At 41.6% G+C, this 22105-nt stretch overlaps 1 protein-coding gene across 1 annotated transcript in view; it reads left to right on the top strand.

Moving 5' to 3' along the window:
• Positions 1 to 22105, top strand: part of TMEM163 (transmembrane protein 163) — a 224784-nt gene that overhangs the window by 192701 nt on the left and 9978 nt on the right. The window contains exon 6 of the mRNA XM_054699692.1: positions 21870 to 21981. Coding sequence (XP_054555667.1) covers positions 21870 to 21981 — 112 coding nt within the window. The remainder of the gene's footprint in view (positions 1 to 21869; positions 21982 to 22105) is intronic.

Genomic DNA, 22105 nt, shown 5'->3' with positions numbered 1-22105 from the left:
TGTGCAGCTGTCTCTGGACCTTCCTGGGGTTTCATCCCATGATGTGTTGGTTTGTTATTTTCTGGAGTGAGACCTGTCAGGTTTTTCGTGATTACAATAAGTTTTAAATGTTTCATCACCATCTTTCCTGGAGGTTCAAAGTGGTTGTGACCAAGGCTGCATTTGTAGTACTCCATAGGAATTTCAAAATTGACTTGGCAAGTTTAATGAAAATTCCTGTTGGAAGTATTGAGTGAGGTTGCATTAAATTGACTTTTTAGGAATTATCTTCTTTTAACTATATATTCCTCCCTTTTTACCTTTCTCCATTCAGATTTTCTTTTTATGTCCTTGTATAATCTTCTCTATAAGATTATTTACACATTTTTATAAAGGGTATTTCTTTATATTTTGTGAGTCTTGTTGCTATTTTAAGGGTTTAGGTTTGTTTTATTTTCTAATTTATTACTGCATAAAATCACTAATGATATTTGGATGATCTTAGTCTATAATCTTGCTGACTCTTTAAACATTAGTTTTGTTTATCAATTGATTATTTGGGTTATATAATGAAGCTGGTCTCTTTTCCAAATCTATTTTTTTTGTCTTTAGCTTAGGCCCTTATTACAAAGATTGTTTAGGGTGATTGCATGCTTCCTTGTGTTGTTTCTAACTGTGACAGAAGTGCTTCTGAAGTTTCATCACTACAAATGATTTGCAGCAGGTTTTGGAGTGGCAGTTCCATTACTTGTTTGCGAAGAGATTTTTTTGAATCCCGTATAGGTGTTGTGTTTTGAGTACTTTTTTTTATATGCTGAGATCATTTTTCCTTTCCAAAAGAATTGAACTATTTTTAATTAATCAGTATTCCAGTATCGATGCATCCTTGCATTCTTGGGATAAACCTGATCTAGCCAGAAAGTAATATTCTTTTAATCCATTGCTGGTTTCCATTGAATATTTCACTTAGGGTTTTTGCTCCTAAGTGACATTAGTCTAAAGTTCTTGTCTGCATACCACATAAAATGAGTTATACAGCTTTTCTTTTTTTCTGTGCTTCAGAGTAGTAGGTATAATGTAGGAATTACCTGTTCCTTTAAGTGTTAATATTTAGATTGATATGCAAAACTGAGCCTTTAGAAGAGGCAGAATAGAGTGTTCTCTGTTAAGATTGTGAACTCTGGAGCCAGTGTTGCTGAATTATCAGTGGGTGTTTGGACCAATGACTACACCTCTTTGACTCCAGTTTTTTCATTTGTCAAATAAACACAACATTATTACATACCTGATAGTTGTAAGAATTAGCTGAATAATACATGTAAAAATCATTTAAAAAGTGTCCTGCTGGGGCCACCCTGGTGGCACAGCAGGTTGAGCACAGTACTATGAAGCTGTCTGCAGCCTCTGCAGCATGGGTTCGATTCCCGGCCTGCCAGGGAGATACCCACATGGCACAGCAGACCTCTCCTGTCTTACCTGCTGCTTCCCTCAGCAGTGTCTTTGGTCCATCTGCCTGTTCTGCTCCCGGCTCTGTCTCTGGTGAATCCTCTCATCCTCCTGCGCTTCCGGCCTGTATCCCAGCTCTCGTATAAATAAAAATAAATCTTTAAAAAAATATAGTGTCCCGTCCCTAGGGCTACAGTTAGTGTTTGCTGCTTCTATTAGCATCACCATTATTAAGGACTTTTTCTTGCCATCTCAAATACTTAATTGTTTCGGACAACTTTCAACATTTATTTTTCTAGAAAATTGCCTTATTACCTAGAATTTCAAATTACTGCATTCAAGTTGCTTATGTTACTCTTCATGGTTTTTAAAATCTCTAATCCATCTGTACTTAGGTGCCCTGTTTTATTGTTGATGTCATTTACTTACGTTTTTGCTTCTTGTCTCTTAAGCTAGCTTGTCAAGTTTGTCTTAATTTATCGTTTAAAAAAACCTGCGTGTGATTTTGTAGGTCAAGTGTGTCAATTTGCTTTCTGGTTCATTAAGCTCTCATCTTTAATAGTGCTTTCTGTTTTGTTCACACTCAGTTTTTGGGGGTGAGTAAGTGAGCTTTATGTTTGTTTGTTTTTCCTTTTTTAGTTTTTGCTATTGACACTTTCTTTCATTCCCCGCCCCCCCCCCCTTTTCCTGTTTCCAAACTACAAGAGAGACAAAAACAGTCATTTATGTAAGGAAGGAGCTGGCAAAGTTAGTTTGTGCTGAGGTGTGTTCTGTGTGATGCTTTCCCACATTGTGACTTTAGGTGCTGGGCAGCTTTCAGATTCCGGCCTCACCTACGCTCTCCCCTATAAGGACCCCTGAGAGAGCCCTGATATTTATGGATGTGACAAACAGTGCAGATTCTTTAGTCACTGAACTGCCTGTGAGTGCTCTTAGAGTAACGTCTCTCTTGTGGCTCAGGCAGGAGTATCAATGTGTGATGCATTATTGGGGCCCAGGGGAGCATTTTCCCCACCCCCGACGGTTTTTCTGAGGCTGGACAAACAAATTCATATCAGACATATTAATTGGAGAAAAAGACTAAGCTTGATAATGTAGGTGTGGAGAATTGACAAGGCACTAAATTCTAAAGTAAGTGTAGCAGCCGCTGTGTTTATAGTGTTCTCAGCTAAGCCGGCTAAGAGAGGAGAGGGTTTCATGTGTCAAGGTTGGGGATGACTTAATATGAAAAGACCCTGTCCATAGATGTTTGCCCTGCCTTAAAGTAAGTTTCTCCAATAAGAAGGTTGTTTCTGGGCATATCCTAGATTTAAGTCATTGGAACAGTTTCTCCCAAGGCTCAAGGGGCGCCACTGACCTTAGTTTCACCTACTACAGTGACAGGTAACTAGAAAGGCCTACTCTGCTTGTCTGGAAAAAGTTGTCTGAATCTTTTCAGATTTGAGTCAATTGTCTAGGGTGTAGTCTGTCTCCAGTTACTCAACACAAATCTAGGAATTTTGGAGGTATGATTAACACTGTAATCAGTTGATTTCTATGTAAAGGAGATTATCCTTGAGAATGGGGTGGGTTTGAGCCAATCAGTGGGAAGGCTTTAAGAACAGATCTGAGACTTCCCTGATGAAGAGGGAATTGTGCCTGTGGGCAGTGGGCAGTTCCTGCAGAGAGTCCCAGCCTGCCCTTCAGAAGTTGGGCCTGATGGATCTAGGGCTTGCCTGGTCAGTCCCACAGTCACAAAGGTGGTGATTCTGTCATCCATAAAATTAGATATTTTTATTAATGTTTGGTTTGGGTAGGTATCACAGAAAATTATTTTGTGCTTATCACAACTTTAAATTACTATACTTATAGGATTTGCAATTAGATTTTGCTATTTAGAAGCAAATATCACAAAAGCACAATTTTTATATCTTTCTAAGTATATGTAATTGTAATTGGTTTCTTTTTAAGTCTATTTTCTCTTGTGGACTTAAAGCCATTTTCTCTGTTCTCAGCTAGTCAACTGCTCCGGGCAGTAGGGAAATTCCCCAAGCCCTCTTTGCAAAGCAGTTGCCAGGCCTTCAGCTGAACCTAGCTTGCGCATTGCAGAGACCTTTTGTTTTGTTCTCTGCAGCAAATATATTTTCTCCCTGCTGGGGAAAAGCAATGGACATACTGGGAAGTGTGTGTGTGTGTAGGTGGGTGGGTGGGTGGTGTGGGGGGTGGTGTATAGGCCTCTTAAAGGACTTTTTGTCAGTGAATCCACCTCCCTTTAGTCTCACTTCTTTCCCTGAGCCCCAGTGCCTGGGGATATCCCTTCCAGAGCCTTTCTGAGTCGGACAACTCCTCCACCTCCCTCTCTGCCTTAGTATTCTGCAACTCCCTGCCCCATTAAGGTAGCTGCCACCTTCCATCTATTTCCCTGGCTTACACAGTCTTGTCGCTGTGGCCCCTTTCTTGTTTGCTTTGTCTTGGGGCTTCATGCCTCTTAAGAACAAAATGTCTATTTTGCCTTTCAGTGTGCTTTCAAAAGCTGACTGTGTGTATTTATCCCACTGTGTTTAAATTGAAATGCCTTCTGATTTTTAAGAAATTTTCAGATACATGAAGCAAAAAGTTTAATTTCCAGTGAGTATTAGTATCTCCTTGTATTACGACTGTTAATTGAGAGACTCTGTAGTGGATGCCAGTTTGTTGCCGTGGTATTCATTCCATCTCAGGAAGGAAAACAGGCAGCCATAGGGTCCTCTTTCTTTACAGAAAGTGTTATTCAAGGGCTGTGGTACCTCTGCCATGAGAATTTAGCCTAGGGGATGGTGGCTTTAAGTTTTAGGAAATCCTGGAAATTCCCTTAAATGCCCACTGGTCACTCAGGGCAGAAGGTATGTGAGCCCAGGCAAGAAGCTTGCCTCAGATTCCAGGCCATGCGTGTCCTTCAGCGAGGCTTGCCTTCCGATCTTGCATCTTGGATGGATGCCTCATTTAACAGGAGGCAGGCTACATCTTGGAGGGGCCGTCAACACTTCAAAGTACCCTTCTTGTCCCCCAGGCAGTCCAACTGCCTCAGCTGACGCTGCCTTCCCTCTTCTGCGGCATCCCATAACCCTGCCTGCCTCAGCTTTGTGCTGCCCGTGGCACAAGACTGCTGCTGCCTGCACAAGATTTTGCAGGGTGTCAATAGTCAGGTCAGCTAGTCCAGCCAGGAGCTGCCAGGGATCAGGGCTCCCTGGCCGCTAAGTTCCACAGTGGCCCCACAGTGGTTGCAGAGCTTTGTAGCTGATTGTCTACACACCAACACTTGACCCTCCTAATAGCACAATGTCTTGATGCTAATTTAAAAACTGTGAAGTCATTTAATGTGAATCCATGGCAATTCATCGATATAATTTAATAACCAGGGGAAATTGAGGCCCTGTGCCCAGTGTAATTTCCTCCACATCTGTCAGTCTTTCTCATCTGCTGGTGGGTGACAAAAAGAACTGAGGAAATAAGTGTCTTTTAATTTCACCTGGGGCCATAAATCAATATACATTTATTATTCAGCGAGCCCTAGCAGTTCCCTGGGTAATTCTATAACATGTGTAGATTCAGAATGGTTTGAAATTTGTCCTCATTAGGAAAGCAAAGGACGCCTTTTTATGCAGGCATAAGCAAGTGAGCCTTCCTCTTCCCCCACATGCTGTCACACGTCTGATGAAAAGGGAAAGCATTGGTCATTGGGGGAATGGGCAGGATGGATTTTCAGACATGACCTCTGCTGGTATCAATGGCCACAGTTCACTGTGACCTGAATTGCAACTACTGGTGTCACCTATGATAAAGAAGAGGCTAAAAGTAGGAGGTGACAAGTGGCACTGCAGGAAAAAAATCATCTCTACAAAAGGTTTTCCTGTGAGCAACACCATGAATAAAAATGCTTTGAAATGAAGCTATATGAAAAAATGGGGGTGGTGGCAGGGAGGACAGAGAAACGGTGTCACAATGTTTGAAACTGCTGTTGGCTGATGATCAGCCAGAAAGAAGGATCATCCAATTTATGTGGTGATGTGAATCAATCAGAAGAGGAATTTGATAGGTGTGAATTCACACCTCCACCTCTATTTTGGTATATGGGATGTTGGTGGGAGTGATGGGAGTCCTTATAGCTGCTATAGCAAAATATTGTAGACTAGTTGGTATAATGTTATGCAACAAACATTTATTCCTCGTAGTTTTGGAGACTGGGAATTTTGAGACCCCCCCCCCCCCAAGTGCCAGTAGATTTGGTGACCGGCGAGAGCACTCTTTCTGGCTTGTAAATGGTCACATTCTTGCCATGTCCTCACATGACAGAGCAAAGATCCTTTTCCCACTGTCTTTACTTGCATGGGCACTAATCCCACCACAAGGACCTCGTCCTCAAGACCTAATCATCTCTCAAGGCCCTTGTTATGTTAGGACTTCAATATATGAAGGGGAGGGGTAAACACAAACATGCAGTCCATAGCAGAAAGAGAGAATAGGGTTCATTTTTAGCAAGCAAAGGAGTTGGAAAGTTGGATTGGGATCCCTTACAGCCAAGATCTTGGTCAGTGATCAAGTGGACTAGCCTGCTTAGAGACTGCATGTGGACACTGGTAGAGGAATGGAGCTCAGTTCATCTTGATATTTTGACCTGAAGGTACAGCTCTCATGATGGCCCGTGGTCTCCTGTCTAAGGTCAGAATATTCACCCCTAACAGTTTTTTATTTCTTCACCTGTCCATGTATTCTGTGTATCAACAACTGCCCATCTCCATTGGGAACCTAAACTTAAAAGCCTTCTTTCTCCCCAACTTTCCCCCCCAAAAGCTGGATGTCATCAGGATGCATTCAGATAGAACTATAAAAAGCCTTTCATGGGCCTCCCTGGTGGCACAAGGGGTTAAGCACCACACTATGAAGCAATCCGCAGCCTCTGCAGTATGAGTTCGATCCCTGGCCAGCCAGAGAGAAACCCACATGGCAAGGCAGACCTCTCCTATCTTGCCCGCTGCTCCCCTCAGCAGTGTATTTCAGTCAGTCTGCCTGTTCTTTTCCCCACTCTGTCTCTGGTGGATCCTCTCACCAACCACATCTCTGGCTTGTACCCCAACTCTTGTATGCATAAAATAAATGAATCTTAAAAAAAAAAGCCTTTCATGGTGGGGGATAGGGGACCACTAGAATAAGGCTCATCAGCAGCACAGAATACTGTACTGATACCTGCAACAGTGCAGATGAGCCCACACATTCTGTTGATGAAAGAAGTCAGACAAAGCTACACATACCATGTGAGTCCCTTTATATAAAATGTAAGAATATAGGGAATTAATCTCTGGTGATAAGACAGAAAGTGGTTATATGGGTGGAGAAAAGGATATGAAGGAAACTTTTAGGGTAATGGTGATGTTCTCGGTTTTGTTTTGGGGTCGTTAAGTGTAATGGATGTTACGTTGACAGAATTTATCAAATCATATGTAAAATCATAAATTTTATCATGTTAATTATATCTCAATTAAAAAAGTATATAATTGAAAAGCCAATCATCCAGGTGCCCTTTGGAGGTGGTGTCAGTCAAGCAGGGTGATTTTTAGCCCTGTGTCTGCTCAACTCAGATCACATCTCCTTGCCTAAATGCCACTTTTTGGCCATTTGCGAGGTCATAATCTCTGTCTCCTCCTGCCCTGTATTTGTCTAGACCACTTTCTAACCATTTAATGGTTTGTCCCAACTTGAGAGGAAATGACCAACTTATTTCTAAACCAACACTATCCAAGAACACTGTCTGTGGTGATGGAAATGTGCTGAATCTCCACTCTGGATGACAGCTGATAGCCCTATGTAGCAGATGAGCACTTGAAATGTGGCTGGTCAAAGAGGAACTGAGTTTTCAGTTTCATTAAGTTTAAACTTCAAAAGTCACACCAGTGTTTGAATGCGAAAAGTTCTATTGAAAAAGAAAAGATCAGGAGATGGGGAGGGATTATAGTCCAGGACTGCCTCACTGAGAAGGTAATATTTAAAGAGATAAGACGGAGATGAGGGACTACAGGGCAACAGTATGTGCAGAGGCCCGGAGGTAGGAGAATGCTCATCATGTTTGGGGACCACCGAGAAGGCTGGGGTGACTGGAGCAAAGAGAGAGGGAAGAATGGTGACTGTGAGCATGGAGTGGTCAGCTCCATTCAGTTGGTTTGGTTTGCTTTGCAGAGAGGAGCTAAAAAATACCATGTTATCACTACATCAGGTCTTGGGGACCTTCATCTGTCAGGTCATCAGATTGGGGGGTAGGGGGCAGGCAATCAGGGCAGGGGCCCTGAATCCTCCTAAAAAAATAGAGGAACAAGGCCCAGGCCTGGCCGACCGAGTGAGTGTATAATAACCAGTATCACACAGCAGCACAAGGATCCTCTCCCAGATCAGGTTTTGTCAGCTCTGCCCTAATTGCCTTTGAATCCTAAAATTAGCCCAGTAGCTTTCATCACCTTCCAGCCTGGACTTAAAGAATTAGAATGGGTTGATTGTGACAGGCTTCCAAGGGCGAGGAAGCTGGTTGGAAGCTCTGAACTCTGCCACAGTCTCTCTGCTAGCTCCCCTTACCTCAGTTTCCCTACCTGCAGCAGGGATCAGATGGACTTTGAGCTCTTTCCCAGTTCTAACGCTCTATGATTATAGTACCACCTAATGTTTATACAGTAGATAGGTAAGCTTCACTAGACTTGGAGGGCTGGTTGTAGTTTTTGGGGAGGGGGCTCAGGGGCATGTCTCCATGACTTGATCTCTAGTCTTGACATAGACCAGAGTTTGGAGTAGAAAGACTTTTGTACCCTAGGAGTCTGTTTGGTTTTTGAGAGTCCTCTGTGGTTTGTTCCATTGCATTAAGGTGTTGCTTTCACATTTCAGACCAGGGAGGCTGGAAAATTACAGAGACAATGTTACTAGCTCTTAGATAAGACACCTTTCTCAGATGAACTGACTACTGGCCTCTGTCACATTTGGTCTAGAAGGTACCCACTATGTTGAGAGCAGGCTAAGGCAGATTCTCCTAAGTTGCCCTGAAATTTGGGCTGAAGGCTATGGACCTTAGAAGGGCCTGAGATGCCCAGTCCCCCTGGTGATGGGCATTAGGACAGGCAGCCAAGGCTTACCCGCCCCACAGTGCTGGCAGGCAGGGAACTGTTCACACCCAGCTTGTGTCTGGAATCTTGGCATGTGAGTGTGGCCTGCCTACCCAGGACAGCCTTTGCCTCACCACTGTCCTGCTTTCCTCCTGAAGTTCTGGGAAACAGGCAGTACTGAAGAAGACCCACCTGGAGTGCCATTTGTTCTCATACTAAGGTATCCAGTTTGATGATTAGAAACCCATTCATCTTAGCCTTATCCTCCACACCTCCACTCCAGGAATGCCTCTGCTGAGATAGGTTTTGAACCCTGAGCTCCTAATTTTCTTTGAGGGTCAAACATTTCTGCATCTTCCATAAAACTGCTGGTAGAAGACTTGGTTTTTGACATCCTTTCTCTGCGGTGCAGTGGCTCACAGCACATTTTTTATTGCAATGGGGATGGATACTGAGAAGGATGAGAGAATCACTCCTTCAGTGAGCTGCTAGAGAGAGAGATAGTAAGGGGAACAGGTATAAGGTTATGTCACAGGACCTATGAGAACAGGGTCCAGAGGAGGTATGGAAAAGAAATGGTCAGTTAATAAGGGAGGAAGTCTACACAAAAGAGTGTTTACGCACTAGATAGTGGAAATATATCAGTAGGAAATACATGAAACTTTAAGATTGTCCATTTAGTTAGTGTTCAACCATTGACTTCTCTAAGCCTCTGATTTAGTCTTTAAAATGACTGCACTTTGAACTCAGTCCTCTACCTCATACAGTGATACTGGACATTATATACATTTTGACAATGTTGAATTATGTAAATTTTAGTAATTTTCACCTAAGGATCTCTGAGGTAAATTGCTTTTTTTAAAAAATTGAGATCAGAGAGGTAAGCTGGGAGGCTTGCCCATGCTGGGCGCCTTCTAGCCTGCAGTTCCAGCCCAGAGGGGAGCAGCACCCACCGCTGGGGCAGACCGGGCGTGCAGGGGAGCGCGTTCCCGCATCGCCATTTTGCAGCAGGGACCTTTCTTTGCTGGAGACTTGTGAACCCAGCAGAAGTTCCCCAGAGGAGCCAGTGGTGAGCTGGGAAGGTCGCCCAAAATGCTGGCCAGTACCAGCAACACAGTGTCACAAGGAATACAGCAAATTAGAAAACAGGCAGTAGGGAGTAGAAAAACCACATGCAACCCAGCAACTCCTCAGCAAAAAAGCACACCGCAAAAAGAAAACCATCTACCAGATTGCAACGACAGTAACTTGGAAGAACTTCTGAGCCTTCCAGATAGAGAATTTAAAATTGCTGTGATTAAAAAACTGACAGAAGTCATAAAGGAAAACAATGATAAGGGGAAAATAATTAATGACCAGAAGAATGAAATTGAGTCCCTAAAGAGGGAAGTAAAAGAAATGCAGGCGATCAAAGAATTAATGGAGATGCTAAAGAACTCTGGGAAAAGCAATGAAAGCAGAATAGATGAAATGGAAGAACGAATAAGTACTCTTGAAGACACAGAAATAAAAAGAACTAAAACAGAAAAGGAAGGAGAAGTACGAAGGAAAAAGTCCGAAGAAAGACTTCGGGAACTATCTGACTCCATGAGGAAAGGAAATATAAGAGTTATAGGAATCCCAGAAGGAGAGGAGAGAGATGTAGGAACAGAGAAAATATTCATGGATATAATTGAAGAGAACTTCCCAAACGCGAAGAAGGAGCTGAAAATTGATATACAAGAAGCAAGAAGAACACCAAACTTCCATGACGAAAGGAAAAATACAGCAAGACACATAATAGTAAAGCTCCCAAGAATCCAAGACAAGGAAAAAACAATGAAACTAACAAGAGGGAAGAAACAGACAACATTCAAAGGGAAACCAATCAGACTGACATCAGACTTCACTGAAGAAACACTACGGGCAAGAAGAGAGTGGAGGGACATAGTCAACAGACTCCAAGAAAACAGATGCCAACCAAGAATACTTTATCCTGCAAAGCTCTCCTTCCTCTTTGAAGAAAGAATAAGGACCTTCCCAGACAAACAGAAACTCTGGAATTTTATTACGACTAAACCCCCACTCCAAAAAATACTACAAGGAGTCCTAAAGCCAGAACCTCAGAGGGACGAATAACAACAAAAGAAGGCCAAAGAACGTTATTAAAAGAATAAATAAATAAAATCAAAGGAAAGACAAACACAATGGCAAATACAGATGCTAACATATCAATACTAACTCTATTTTTTTTTAATAATAAATTTTATTTTTATATTCCCCATACAATTGCAGCCCCCCCATTCTGACCCCAATCCCTCCCCTCCCACCCCTGCCCCCCTAAAAGTGTCTCTGGTTCGTAGTTTTTTGTTGATTTTAATTTTCACTTTCTTATAGTTATTCGTTTTCCTGGTCCCTTATTTAAGTTTTCTAGATTCCTGCTATGAGTGAGATCATCCGGTATTTTTCTTTTTCATTTTGGCTTATTTCGCTGAGCATGATCCCTTCCAGTGCCATCCATGTTGCTGCAAATTGCATGTGTTTATCTTTTTTGAATGCTGAGTAATATTCCATGGTATATATGTACCACATCTTCTTGATCCAGTCATCTATTTTAGGGCATTTGGGTTGTTTCCAAAGCTTAGCTATTGTAAACAGTGCTGCTATAAACATAGGGGTGCAGGTGTTCTTTGGAATTGATGTTTCTGTGTCCTTTGGGTAAATACCTAGGAGTGGAATTGCTGGATCATATGGAAGCTCTATGTTTAGTAGGTCCAGAAATCTCCACACAGCTCTCCACAGTGGTTGGACCAGTTTGCACACCCATCAACAGTGCAGGAGAGTTCCTTTTTCTCCACACCCTCGCCAACATTTGTTGTTGCTAGTTTTTTTAATATGTGCCATTCTCACTGGTGTAAGATGGTATCTCATGGTAGTTTTGATTTGCATTTCCCTGATGACAAGTGATGTTGAACATTTTTTCATATGCCTGTTGGCCATTTGCATTTCCTATTCAGAGAAGTTTCTTTTTAGCTCTTCTGCCCATTTTTTGACTGGATTATTTTCTTTGTTGTTGTTGAGTCTCATCAGCTCTTTGCAGATTTTTGTGATCAGTCCTTTATCATTAGTGTTGGGTGCAAAAATGTTCTCCCAGTTGGTGGGCTTTCTCTTTGTTTTTGTTATTGTCTCTTTTGCTGTGCAGAAGCTCTTTAATTTGATGTAGTCCCAGCTGTTTATCTTTGCCTTCACTATCTCTGCTTTGGGTGATGTGTCTGTAAAGATGTCTTTGATGTGCAAATCACGTAGTGTTTCGCCTATATTTCCTTCTATATATTATATGGTTTCAGGTCTTATGTCTAGTTCTTTAATCCATTTTGAGTTGATTTTTGTGTATGGTGTGAGGTAGTGGTCAAGCTTCATTCTTTTGCATGTAGCGACCCAGTTTTCCCAGCACCATTTATTGAACAAACTTTCTTGGCACAACACAAAGAAGGAAAACTACAGGCCAATCTCCCTAATGAACACTGATGCAAAAATCCTCAATAAAATTTTAGCTATCAGAATCCAACAATGTATCCATAAGATAATTCACCAAGACCAAGTAGGATTCATTCCAGGGACACAAGGATGGTTTAACATCCGAAAATCAATCAACGTTATCCAACACATCAACAGAAAGAAATATAAAAACCATATGATAATATCAATAGATGCCGAGAAAGCTTTCGACAAAGTGCAACACCCATTCATGATAAAAGCCCTTGAAATTCTTGGGATACAAGGAACATACCTCAACATCATAAAGGCCATATACGACAAGCCAACAGCCAGTATCATTCTCAATGGTGAAAAGCTGAAAGCATTTCCATTAAGATCTGGAACAAGACAAGGATGTCCACTCTCACCACTGCTTTTCAATATAATACTGGAAGTCCTAGCCAGAGCAATAAGACAAGAGAAAGACATACAAGGAATCCAAATAGGAAAAGAAGAAGTCAAACTATCACTATTTGCAGATGATATGATAATATACATAGAGAACCCCAAAAACTCCATAGAAAAACTAATTGAACTCATCAATCAGTTCAGCAAAGTGGCAGGATACAAAATCAACATGCAAAAGTCAGAAGCCTTCCTATACACTAACAATAAATCTGAAGAAGAAGAAATGAAAAAAACCATCCCCTTTATTATCGAAACAAAAAAAATCAAATACTTGGGAATAAATCTAACAAAAGAGGTAAAGGACCTTTACAAAGAAAACTATAAAACACTGTTAAAAGAAACAGAAGAAGATACAAAGAAATGGAAAGACATCCCCTGCTCATGGATTGGAAGAATAAACATTATTAAAATGGCCATCCTACCAAAAGCAATATACTGATTCAATGCTATTCCAATAAAAATTTCAATGTTATTCTTCAAAGAAATAGAACAATTATTGATGAAATTCATATGGAATCACCAAAAACCCCGAATAGCCAAAGCTCTCCTGAAAAAAAAAGAAGGGAATGGAGGCATCACACTCCCAGATTCCAGGCTATACTACAAAGCCATAATCATCAAAACTGCATGGTATTGGAACAAGAACAGACACACAGACCAATGGAATCGAATAGAAAATCCAGAAATAAACCCACAGATTTATGGTCAACTAATATTTGACAAAGGAGCAAAGAATATGCATTGGAGCAAAGAAAGTCTGTTCAATAAATGGTGCTGGGAAAACTGGGCCGCTACATGCAAAAGAATGAAGCTTGACTACTACCTCACACCATACACAAAAACGAACTCAAAATGGATTAAAGAACTAGACATAAAACCTGAAACCATAAAATACATAGAAGGAAATATAGGCGAAACACTACGTGATTTGCACATCAAAGACATCTTTAGAGACACATCACCCAAAGCAGTGATAGTGAAGGCAAAGATAAACAGCTGGGACTACATCAAATTAAAGAGCTTCTGCACAGCAAAAGAGACAATAACAAAAACAAAGAGAAACCCCACCAACTGGGAGAACATTTTTGCACACAACACTAATGATAAAGGGTTGATCACAAAAATCTGCAAAAAGCTGATGAGACTCAACAACAACAAAGAAAATAATCCAGTCAAAAAATGGGCAGAAGAGCTAAAAAGAAACTTCTCTGAAGAGGAAATGCAAATGGCCAACAGGCATATGAAAAAATGTTCAACATCACTTGTCATCAGGGAAATGCAAATCAAAACTACCATGAGATACCATCTTACACCAGTGAGAATGGCACATATTAAAAAAACTAGCAACAACAAATGTTGGTGAGGGTGTGGAGAAAAAGGAACTCTCCTGAACTGCTGGTGGGAGTGCAAACTGGTCCAACCACTATGGAGAGCTGTGTGGAGATTTCTGGACCTACTAAACATAGAGCTTCCATATGATCCAGCAATTCCACTCCTAGGTATTTACCCAAAGGACACAGAAACATCAATTCCAAAGAGCACCTGCATGCCTATGTTTATAGCAGCACTATTTACAATAGCTAAGCTTTGGAAACAACCCAAATGCCCAAAAATAGATGACTGGATCAAGAAGATGTGGTACATATACACCATGGAATATTACTCAGCATTCAAAAAAGATAAACACATGCAGTTTGCAGCAACATGGATGGAGCTGGAAGGGATCATGCTCAGCAAAATAAGCCAGAAAGAAAAAGAAAAATACCGGATGGTCTCACTCATAGCAGGAATCTAGAAAACTTAAGGGACCAGGAAAAAGAATAACTATAAGAAAGAAAATATCAAAATCAACCAACAACTATGAACCAGAGACACTCTATGGGAGGTGGGGGGGCTGGGGAAAGGAGGGATTGGGGTCAAAATAAGGGGGTCTCAATTGTATGGGGAATATAAAAATAAAATTTAAAATAAAAAAAAGAAAAAAGGAAAAAAAAAGAGATCAAATGTACATGTAATAAAATCCACCCCTTCTACAGTCTGTAATTTGGTGTGTTTTGATACCTGTATAGTCAGTCACAAGACTACCACCATGATGAAGATATAGAATACTTCACCCCCAAAATTTTAAAATACTTTTGCAGTCATTAATGACTTCTTTCCCCAAGCACTCATCTGCTTTCTGTCTGCATTGTTTTCTAGAATGATATATAAAGAAATCATAAAGTATTTGTCTCTCTCGTGTCTGCCTTCTTTCACTTAGCATAATGCTTTTGAAATGCAGTCATGTACAGAAACAACGTAAGTGCCCAATGACAAATGGGAAAATTAAGATGTGGGATATATTCACAGTGGACTAATACTCAGTGATAAAAAATGATGAGCTTTTACATTTGCCACAACATGGATGGAACTGAAAGGGATTATGCTAAGTGTAATAACTCAGAAGAGGAAAGACAAGTACTGGGTGATTTCAGTCACATGTAGAATATAGAGAAACAAAACAAAAGAGCAGACAGAAGCCAAACCAAAAGAGATCCTAGAAATCTGACTGCAAAATTGAGAGTGGGGTGGAGAGTGGGGAGCAACGAGTGGAGGAGGCCCAGTGGACTGTGGTGGAGGACTAGGGGTGTCTTGGTGTAGTGCTGACATACATCTGAAGAGGTGTGAGCCTATACCTCTGATCATATATGGTGATGTAAACCCGTGTTATAACAATAACATTAAAATGTAATACAATTTAAAAACAGTAATGAAAATGAATTAAGACTAGTCAAGAATCACCAACAATTAGCAGATTAACTTGGTGACCACTAGTCATCTGTATATAAAACCACTTTATAGGAAAAATATCCAAATTCTAATTTTATTCCTTTGTAAATTAGTCACTTAAAATTTGCAGTAAATGACTTATTGATATAGCTTTGCATGTATTCATTTCACTATACATATACAAATATGTAAATAGATATTTAAAACCTTTAACATGGGTTTAAAATATAATTGATTTAGCAATAGGATAACTACAGTGAAGTTATAGTAAATTCATAATCTGAATAAACTGTCATCTTAATTAGAAAGAAAATCATGCATTAGTTATAGTATACCTACTTGTATTTTAAATATATTTTATCTAGTATAATTAATTATATTGTCATATTTAGAGAATTCAAAACAAAATAATTCAGCTATGTTCTTGTTGAGTGTTTCAGGAGTTCTTTCTTTTTCACTGCTGAACAGTATTCCACGCTATGCTATACTGCAACTTGTTTATCTGGTCACAAGTTATTGGTCATTGAAGTTGTTTCCATTTTTTTTGACTACTATGAAAACAGCACCTAAGAACATTCATGTGCAGATTTTTATGTGAAAATTTGATTTTTTTTCTCTTACATAAATCCTATTACTAGAATTGCTGGCTCCAATGGTGAATCTATTTAACTTTTCTTTTAAAGATTTATTTATGCATACAAGAGGTGGGGCATAGGCCAGAGGTGTGGGGATGTAGGGGTGGTGAGAGGATTCACCAGAGACAGAGTGGGGACAGCACAGGCGGAATGACTGAAATGCACTGCTGAGGGAAGCAACAGGTGATACAGGAGAGGTCTGCTGCGCCATGTGGGTAGCTCCCTGACCTGCCGGGGATCAAATTCTAACTTTTATAAGGAACAGCCAATATGCTTTGGGAAGTGGCTGTACCATTTTACATTTCATGAATGTTCCAGTTGCTTTGCATCCTCAGGACGCTTGATAGGAACTCTTCAATCTTACTGATTTTAATGGATGTGTCATAATATCTTGTTGCAGTTTTGATTTACAATTCCCTCTTGATTAAAAGATACTGGCTATTATTCCATGTACTTATTTGTTAGACTTACATCTTTGGTTAAGTATTTGTTCAACTCTTATGTTCATTTTTTTTTTTCTTAGTTGAGTCATCTGTTTTCTTCTTAATCAGTTGTAGAATTCCCTAATATATTCTAGATGCAAGTCCTTTAACAAACATGCCTTGCAATTTCCCCCCCTCCAGACTGTGACTTTCCTTTATATTCTTCATGGTGTCTGTCATGGAAGAAAACATTTTAATAACACATCTGATTAAGTGAAATATTTCTGTAGTTTTGGTTGTCATTTTTTTTTATGAGAGTTTGAGCGCCTTTCATATGTTAAAAATTCATTTTAATTTAGTTGTCCCTTACCTGTTTTCTATTAGTATTTTCTTAAGGGTTTTAGGAGTTCTTTACATGTTAAGGAGATAACCCTTTGCAATAATATTTTCCTAGTTTGCATTTGTACATAACCCACTCCCTGCACATATTTTAATTTCCGTGTGGTGAACGGTATCACTCTTTTCAGGCTTTGGGATGGGTATGAAAGGCCTCCACCACAGGAGCACAGAGTAATTTATGTCCCATTTACTTTCCTACACAGTAAGTCTTCACTAAACATCCTTAATAGAGTCTTGAAAACTGCAACTTGTAGTGAAACTTACGTATGATGAAAGCAGTTCCTTGAATAATATCATGTTTGATGTTGGCTGGACTGTTTCTTTCTCGTCAACACTGTAATGAAAAGACATTGAATTAAAGGAAATTATTCGAGACTTGTTACATTTATCTTTAGCTTCTGAGTAAGTGGCTAGTTCCCTTGAGCCTTTCTGCCCTGATCTACCCACTCAGTGGTGATTCAACTGTGAGAAATCATCAGGTCCCAGTGCTGGGAACATTGGAAACTGAGTACCTGCCAAGGAGATGACTATCTCTCTGTTTTTAAAGTCCACAGTTCAGTGACATGAGAGAAAATGACAAGACTGTAGATGAGGCCTCTGGTACAGTTTACATTTGGGAACAAATCCAGGTCCTGCCACTAGCTGAGTAACACTGGGCAAGTCACTTAGCTTCTGTGTATCTGTTTCTTCATCTGTCAGATGTCTGCTCGACTTGGATATGAGAATGAAGTGAGGCACCACGGGTGTGACTGCACTCTGAGGGAAGTCAGTAGCGGTGCTTATCTATGCAGGTTGCAATTTTTCTTCATTAGCCATGTCTGCTCTGGCTTCCTGCCTGCCTCTCGGTAAGATATCCTATTAGAAACTGCTTCTTTTATTCAACTGTCTTAGTCAGCTTGGGCTACCATAACACAGTGCCACGGAGTGAGTGGCCTGTAAACAACAGAAATTTCTTACAGTACTGGAAACTGGAACTCCCAGATGAGGTGCCAGCAGGGTTGGTATCTGGTGGGAATCTCTCTTTGGATCACCTATGGCTACCTTCTCACTGTGACTTTACCTGTCCTTCCCTCTATCACTGCCTGGCGGGTGGAGAGAGAGATCTTTTCCCCTTCTTATAAGGATATAATTCCATCATGAGGGCCCCATCCTCATGGCCTAATCTAAACCAAAAACCTATTTACCTCCAAAGGCTCCATCTCCAAGTGCTATGGCATTTGGGTTGGAGCTTCGATGTCTGCATTCCAGCCCATGGCAGACACTGATGTCTGCAGCAGCCCGATGGTGACTGTATCTCGGGACACACTCCTGCTAGATGTGGTGGCTGTGTGGGGAGAGGACGGTGGGACAGAGGGTCATCACAGAGGACTTCAGAAGAGGCATTGTAACAGTCTGGGGCCTCTCTGTGTTCTTTATAGAGTTTATTTTTTTTCAAAGACCGATCAACAATTGTGACAAAGTCTTGTAGGTTTGTGTGAGGCTTCAAGGTAGCCACAATCACTGTTCTATCAGACTTTGGGAAGGCAGCTGATCCCAGGGGCTCAGGGTGGTTGGTAGAAAAAAATCCATGGACAGGAAACCTGTGTTGTATACTGGCTTCTCCACATTCAGATGTGGCATTTTCTCATGAACCATTTAAGCACTTGAAACTCCTTTATGAAGTGGTATGTCAGTTCAAGCAGAGAAGCAGGACTACGCTACATGGTACAGAATAGGGGGTTGATGCAAGAAGGGGGAGGCTGAGGAAGAAGCTGCTGTCAGGCTGCTGCCCCAGAATCTGGGATTGAGCCTGAAGCCAGCAGGGAGGCCTGGCAGGAAGGAAACCTGGGCATAGAGTTGATATCCTGTGGGTGGACTGAAATTCGCAGCTGGTCTTCATTGTCTCAGCCTTGGTGACACAGTGACCTGCGGAAGTAGGGAGTGCCTTTTGCCAGGAAGGAGCACACATGCCTGACGGAAGACTTGGACAGCTGGAGGAGCTGTGGTGGGGCTGCTAACCCGCCTCCAGTGTGTGAGAATGGACATGCAGCACATGTGTGGGGGCAGCTGCCTTGTGCCTGCAGGGACAAGTGGCTGCCATGTTACCTCTACCTTGCAGATCTCACAGAGTCTCAGGTGGCCCACTGTGACTCTGAACCATCCATGGAGCGAATTCCACAAATAGTTCCTGCTGAGCTCTGTGGACACAGCACACAGCCAAGAGCAGTGATGAATGTGCTCTTTTCTCCATTTTACACATGTGGAGATGAAGAAAAGCAAGAGAAGGGAGCAAGAAGGGAGACTCGTCCTGTCACATAGCTGTGACGTGAGGCTTCTATTTCAGCATTCTGACTTTATTAGTGTTATTGTATTATTGCTACAATATTCTCACCTTATTACATTGGTATCCTCATGCCCTGATCCTCCCAGATATGGACCTCAGAACCACCCATGCCATGGAGAGCATCTCTAAGATGAAACATCTAAGGTGAAGGGGACAGGTCCCAAGTACTCCTACACCTTTGATAAGCCACAATTGTCACAGTCATTGACTCTTATATTTCTTTGCATTTCACCACTTATTTCTAGGTAACAAGTTCCATGTATCTTTTATAGGAATGCTTATATACCTGTCACCACTCACTTCTGGGGTGGCTGCTGGGTGGAATGTGTTGGTGCAGGAGTACTGTGCTTGGGTTTCTGACAGTCATTGCTTCCTTTGTAAATTGCGCTGTGGCTGTCACCCTGCTGTCTTTGGAAGAGAGAACAGAGAGTCCAGAGCTTGGCTCTGTTTCCCAGTGAGTGATGGAGGCTAGACTTGAGCAAAGGCCTGCTGGTGCATCTCTTTGCCAGCCAAGCCCCAGTTCAGCAGTGACCAGGACTAGCAGACCACCTCTCAAGATGCGTGTGGGAACTGGGAGCAGCTCAACCCCAACTTCCTAGGGTCTGTTTAGGATGAACACGGACTTTTCTAATCTCCGGAAATTTAGGGATAGGCTATTACAGAGACTGAATGAGTAAAAAAGGCTTTAAGGATGGGGTGAGCAATATGAGAATTAAGAATCCAAATTTTGGGTGAATGGGCTGCTGTGGTCTCCCAGTTTGTACTTTCTGAATCTCATCACCACCTGGGTCTATGTAGGTGTGATTCTTTTCTCATGTTTGCATTTTTTTTTTTTTTTTGCGTGTGAGTACCATCTCCCATAATTAGGCTGAATCCCTCCACCAAAGGGACTTGGATTTGGGGGTCCTCCCAGGGTAGCTTCATATAGGGACTGGGGACCTGCCAAGAAGCCAGGTTTGGTCCTTACCAATAATTTGAGGTGGTGAAACATCTGTAAGGATGATTACTTTTTTTTTTTTTTTAAAGATTTATTTATTTATTATTTATTTATACAAGCACTGGGTACAGTCAGAAGCGCAGGAGGGTGAGAGAATTCACCAGAGCCAGAGCGGGGAACAGAACAGGCAGACTGACGAAATACACTGCTGAGGGGAGCAGTGGGCGCAGCAGGAGAGGTCTGCGGCGCCATGTGGGACCCTCCTCTGGTGGCCGGGGAGCAGGCGGGGATCGAACTGGCGCTGCAGAGGCTGCGGGCAGCCTCGCAACCCAGCGCTCAACCGCTGCGCCACCAGGGAGGCCCAAGGATGATTACTTTTTAAAAGTTTTAAAATTTGAGACACTTTTAATATAGAAGAGCTACAAAAATAGTAGAGATTTCCTGTATATTCTTCCTCCAGCTTACCTTAATATTAACATTTCACAGGGACTATAGGTTTTACGGAAACTATGAGGTGACAACACTGTTGACAAAACTCTAGGATCTATTCTGACTCCCCAGTTTTCCACCTTCAGGAACTTTTTCCATTCCAGGATCAGTTGGGATACTGTGGCATTTAGTCCTCGGATCCCCTTAGTCTCCAGTCTGCATTGTTCCTTATCTCATGACTTTGGCATGTGTGAAGAGAAGTTAGTACTTACGTATTTGTGCACTTGTTTGATGACTTTTCACTATTCAGCTGAGGTTAGGGGTATTTTGTGAATACCGCAGAGGTGATCTCTGGTTGTATCAGGAGACATGTGATCTCAGTGTAACTTAGCAGTGGTCATGAATCTTGGTCACTATGCTAAGGTAATGTCCATTGGGCTTCTCCACTGCGGTTACTATTTTTCCTTCTCCATACCTGAGGGCCAAGTCACAAAGGCCAGCCCACACTTAAATGGGTTAGGGAGGAACTGAGCTCAGCCTTGGGGATGGAAGTTAAAACCACCACAACCATTGATTTGTGGGAAGATGCTTTCATGCCATGCCGGTCTGTTTCCATTGAACTGATTTTTCTAATGACTTTGTTCAGATTTGAACCCAGAAAAACAGGCTTTTTTTCTCTTTCCAGTTACTGTCACTAGGGTGGGAATTTAATAAAATGCTTAAGGAGTCCTATTTCCTTGCATGTATATATAGCTACTTTATCAGATTACTGCTGACAGTTGCATTATAATATCAGAAACTCTAGAGAGTGTCTCCTGGGAGTGACACAGGGAGCTTGACGCAGGAGCTCGAGGTGCCCTGATGTCACAGGGTGGTGGTGCTCATTTTTGCATGTTTGCATGTGACTCATTTGCTTGCAAAGGTAAGGTAACAACTTGAAGGAAGTGTTAAGATAACGTCAATAGTAGGCTATATTTATAGATGCCTTTTCCCCACCTTGAAGACTATATTTGAACTTCCAGTTGCTTTGTGTGAATTGAAAGAATAAGTATGGTTATAAGTAGCTCCAGCCACAATTGACCCAGTGGCAAATTTAGTTGGCTCTACACGGAAGTGTTTTCAGACTAGTGGTCTGAGAATTCCAAAATTCTCAATCAGCTGCTTTGTGACTTATCCGTGGCACATTCTATGTAGAGAAGGCATTGCTTTTAGCATTCTGACCAGCTGTGTTGTTGATCAATGATTACTAGCCATTTGTACAGAATAATGGGAAGGGGGGGGTCTCCTACAGGAAGAAAAATGCCCAACGTGCTCCTAAGTAAATATACAACAGGATTATTTTGGGATCATTTTTCAGTTCCCAGTGACACAGGAAATTGAGGCGTGAAAACAAGCTATGTGCTTCCACCTGGTGGTGGCATACCTGATTTGAGCTTTAAGACAAGTGGTGTGCAGATAACCTGCTCTAGCAGGAGATGAACTGTTAAAATCTGTCACTTTCTCTTGTAGGATGATTTCCTGTTCAGTGTTTCCATTTTAAGTGGGATCCTGTGCAGCACCCTGGCCGTGTTGAAGTTTATGCTGGGGAAGGTTCTGACCAGCAGGGCACTCATAACAGATGGTGAGTAAGGCCAGTGTGCCTGATCTCAGGCGTCTGAGCTCACTGTAAGGGGAGATGCTATTTGGGTCTCTTTTAATTGCTTGTCTTGTAGAAGAGGTCAATAATTCCGAATCTGCTCCTCACC

This window comes from Talpa occidentalis, unplaced genomic scaffold, assembly GCF_014898055.3.
Source record: "Talpa occidentalis isolate TD23 unplaced genomic scaffold, MPIMG_talOcc4v2.1 talOcc4.3, whole genome shotgun sequence".
NCBI classification, from domain to species: domain Eukaryota; kingdom Metazoa; phylum Chordata; class Mammalia; order Eulipotyphla; family Talpidae; genus Talpa; species Talpa occidentalis.
Note: the sequence above shows the minus strand (reverse complement) of the source record. Positions and strands in the feature narration are given on the sequence as shown.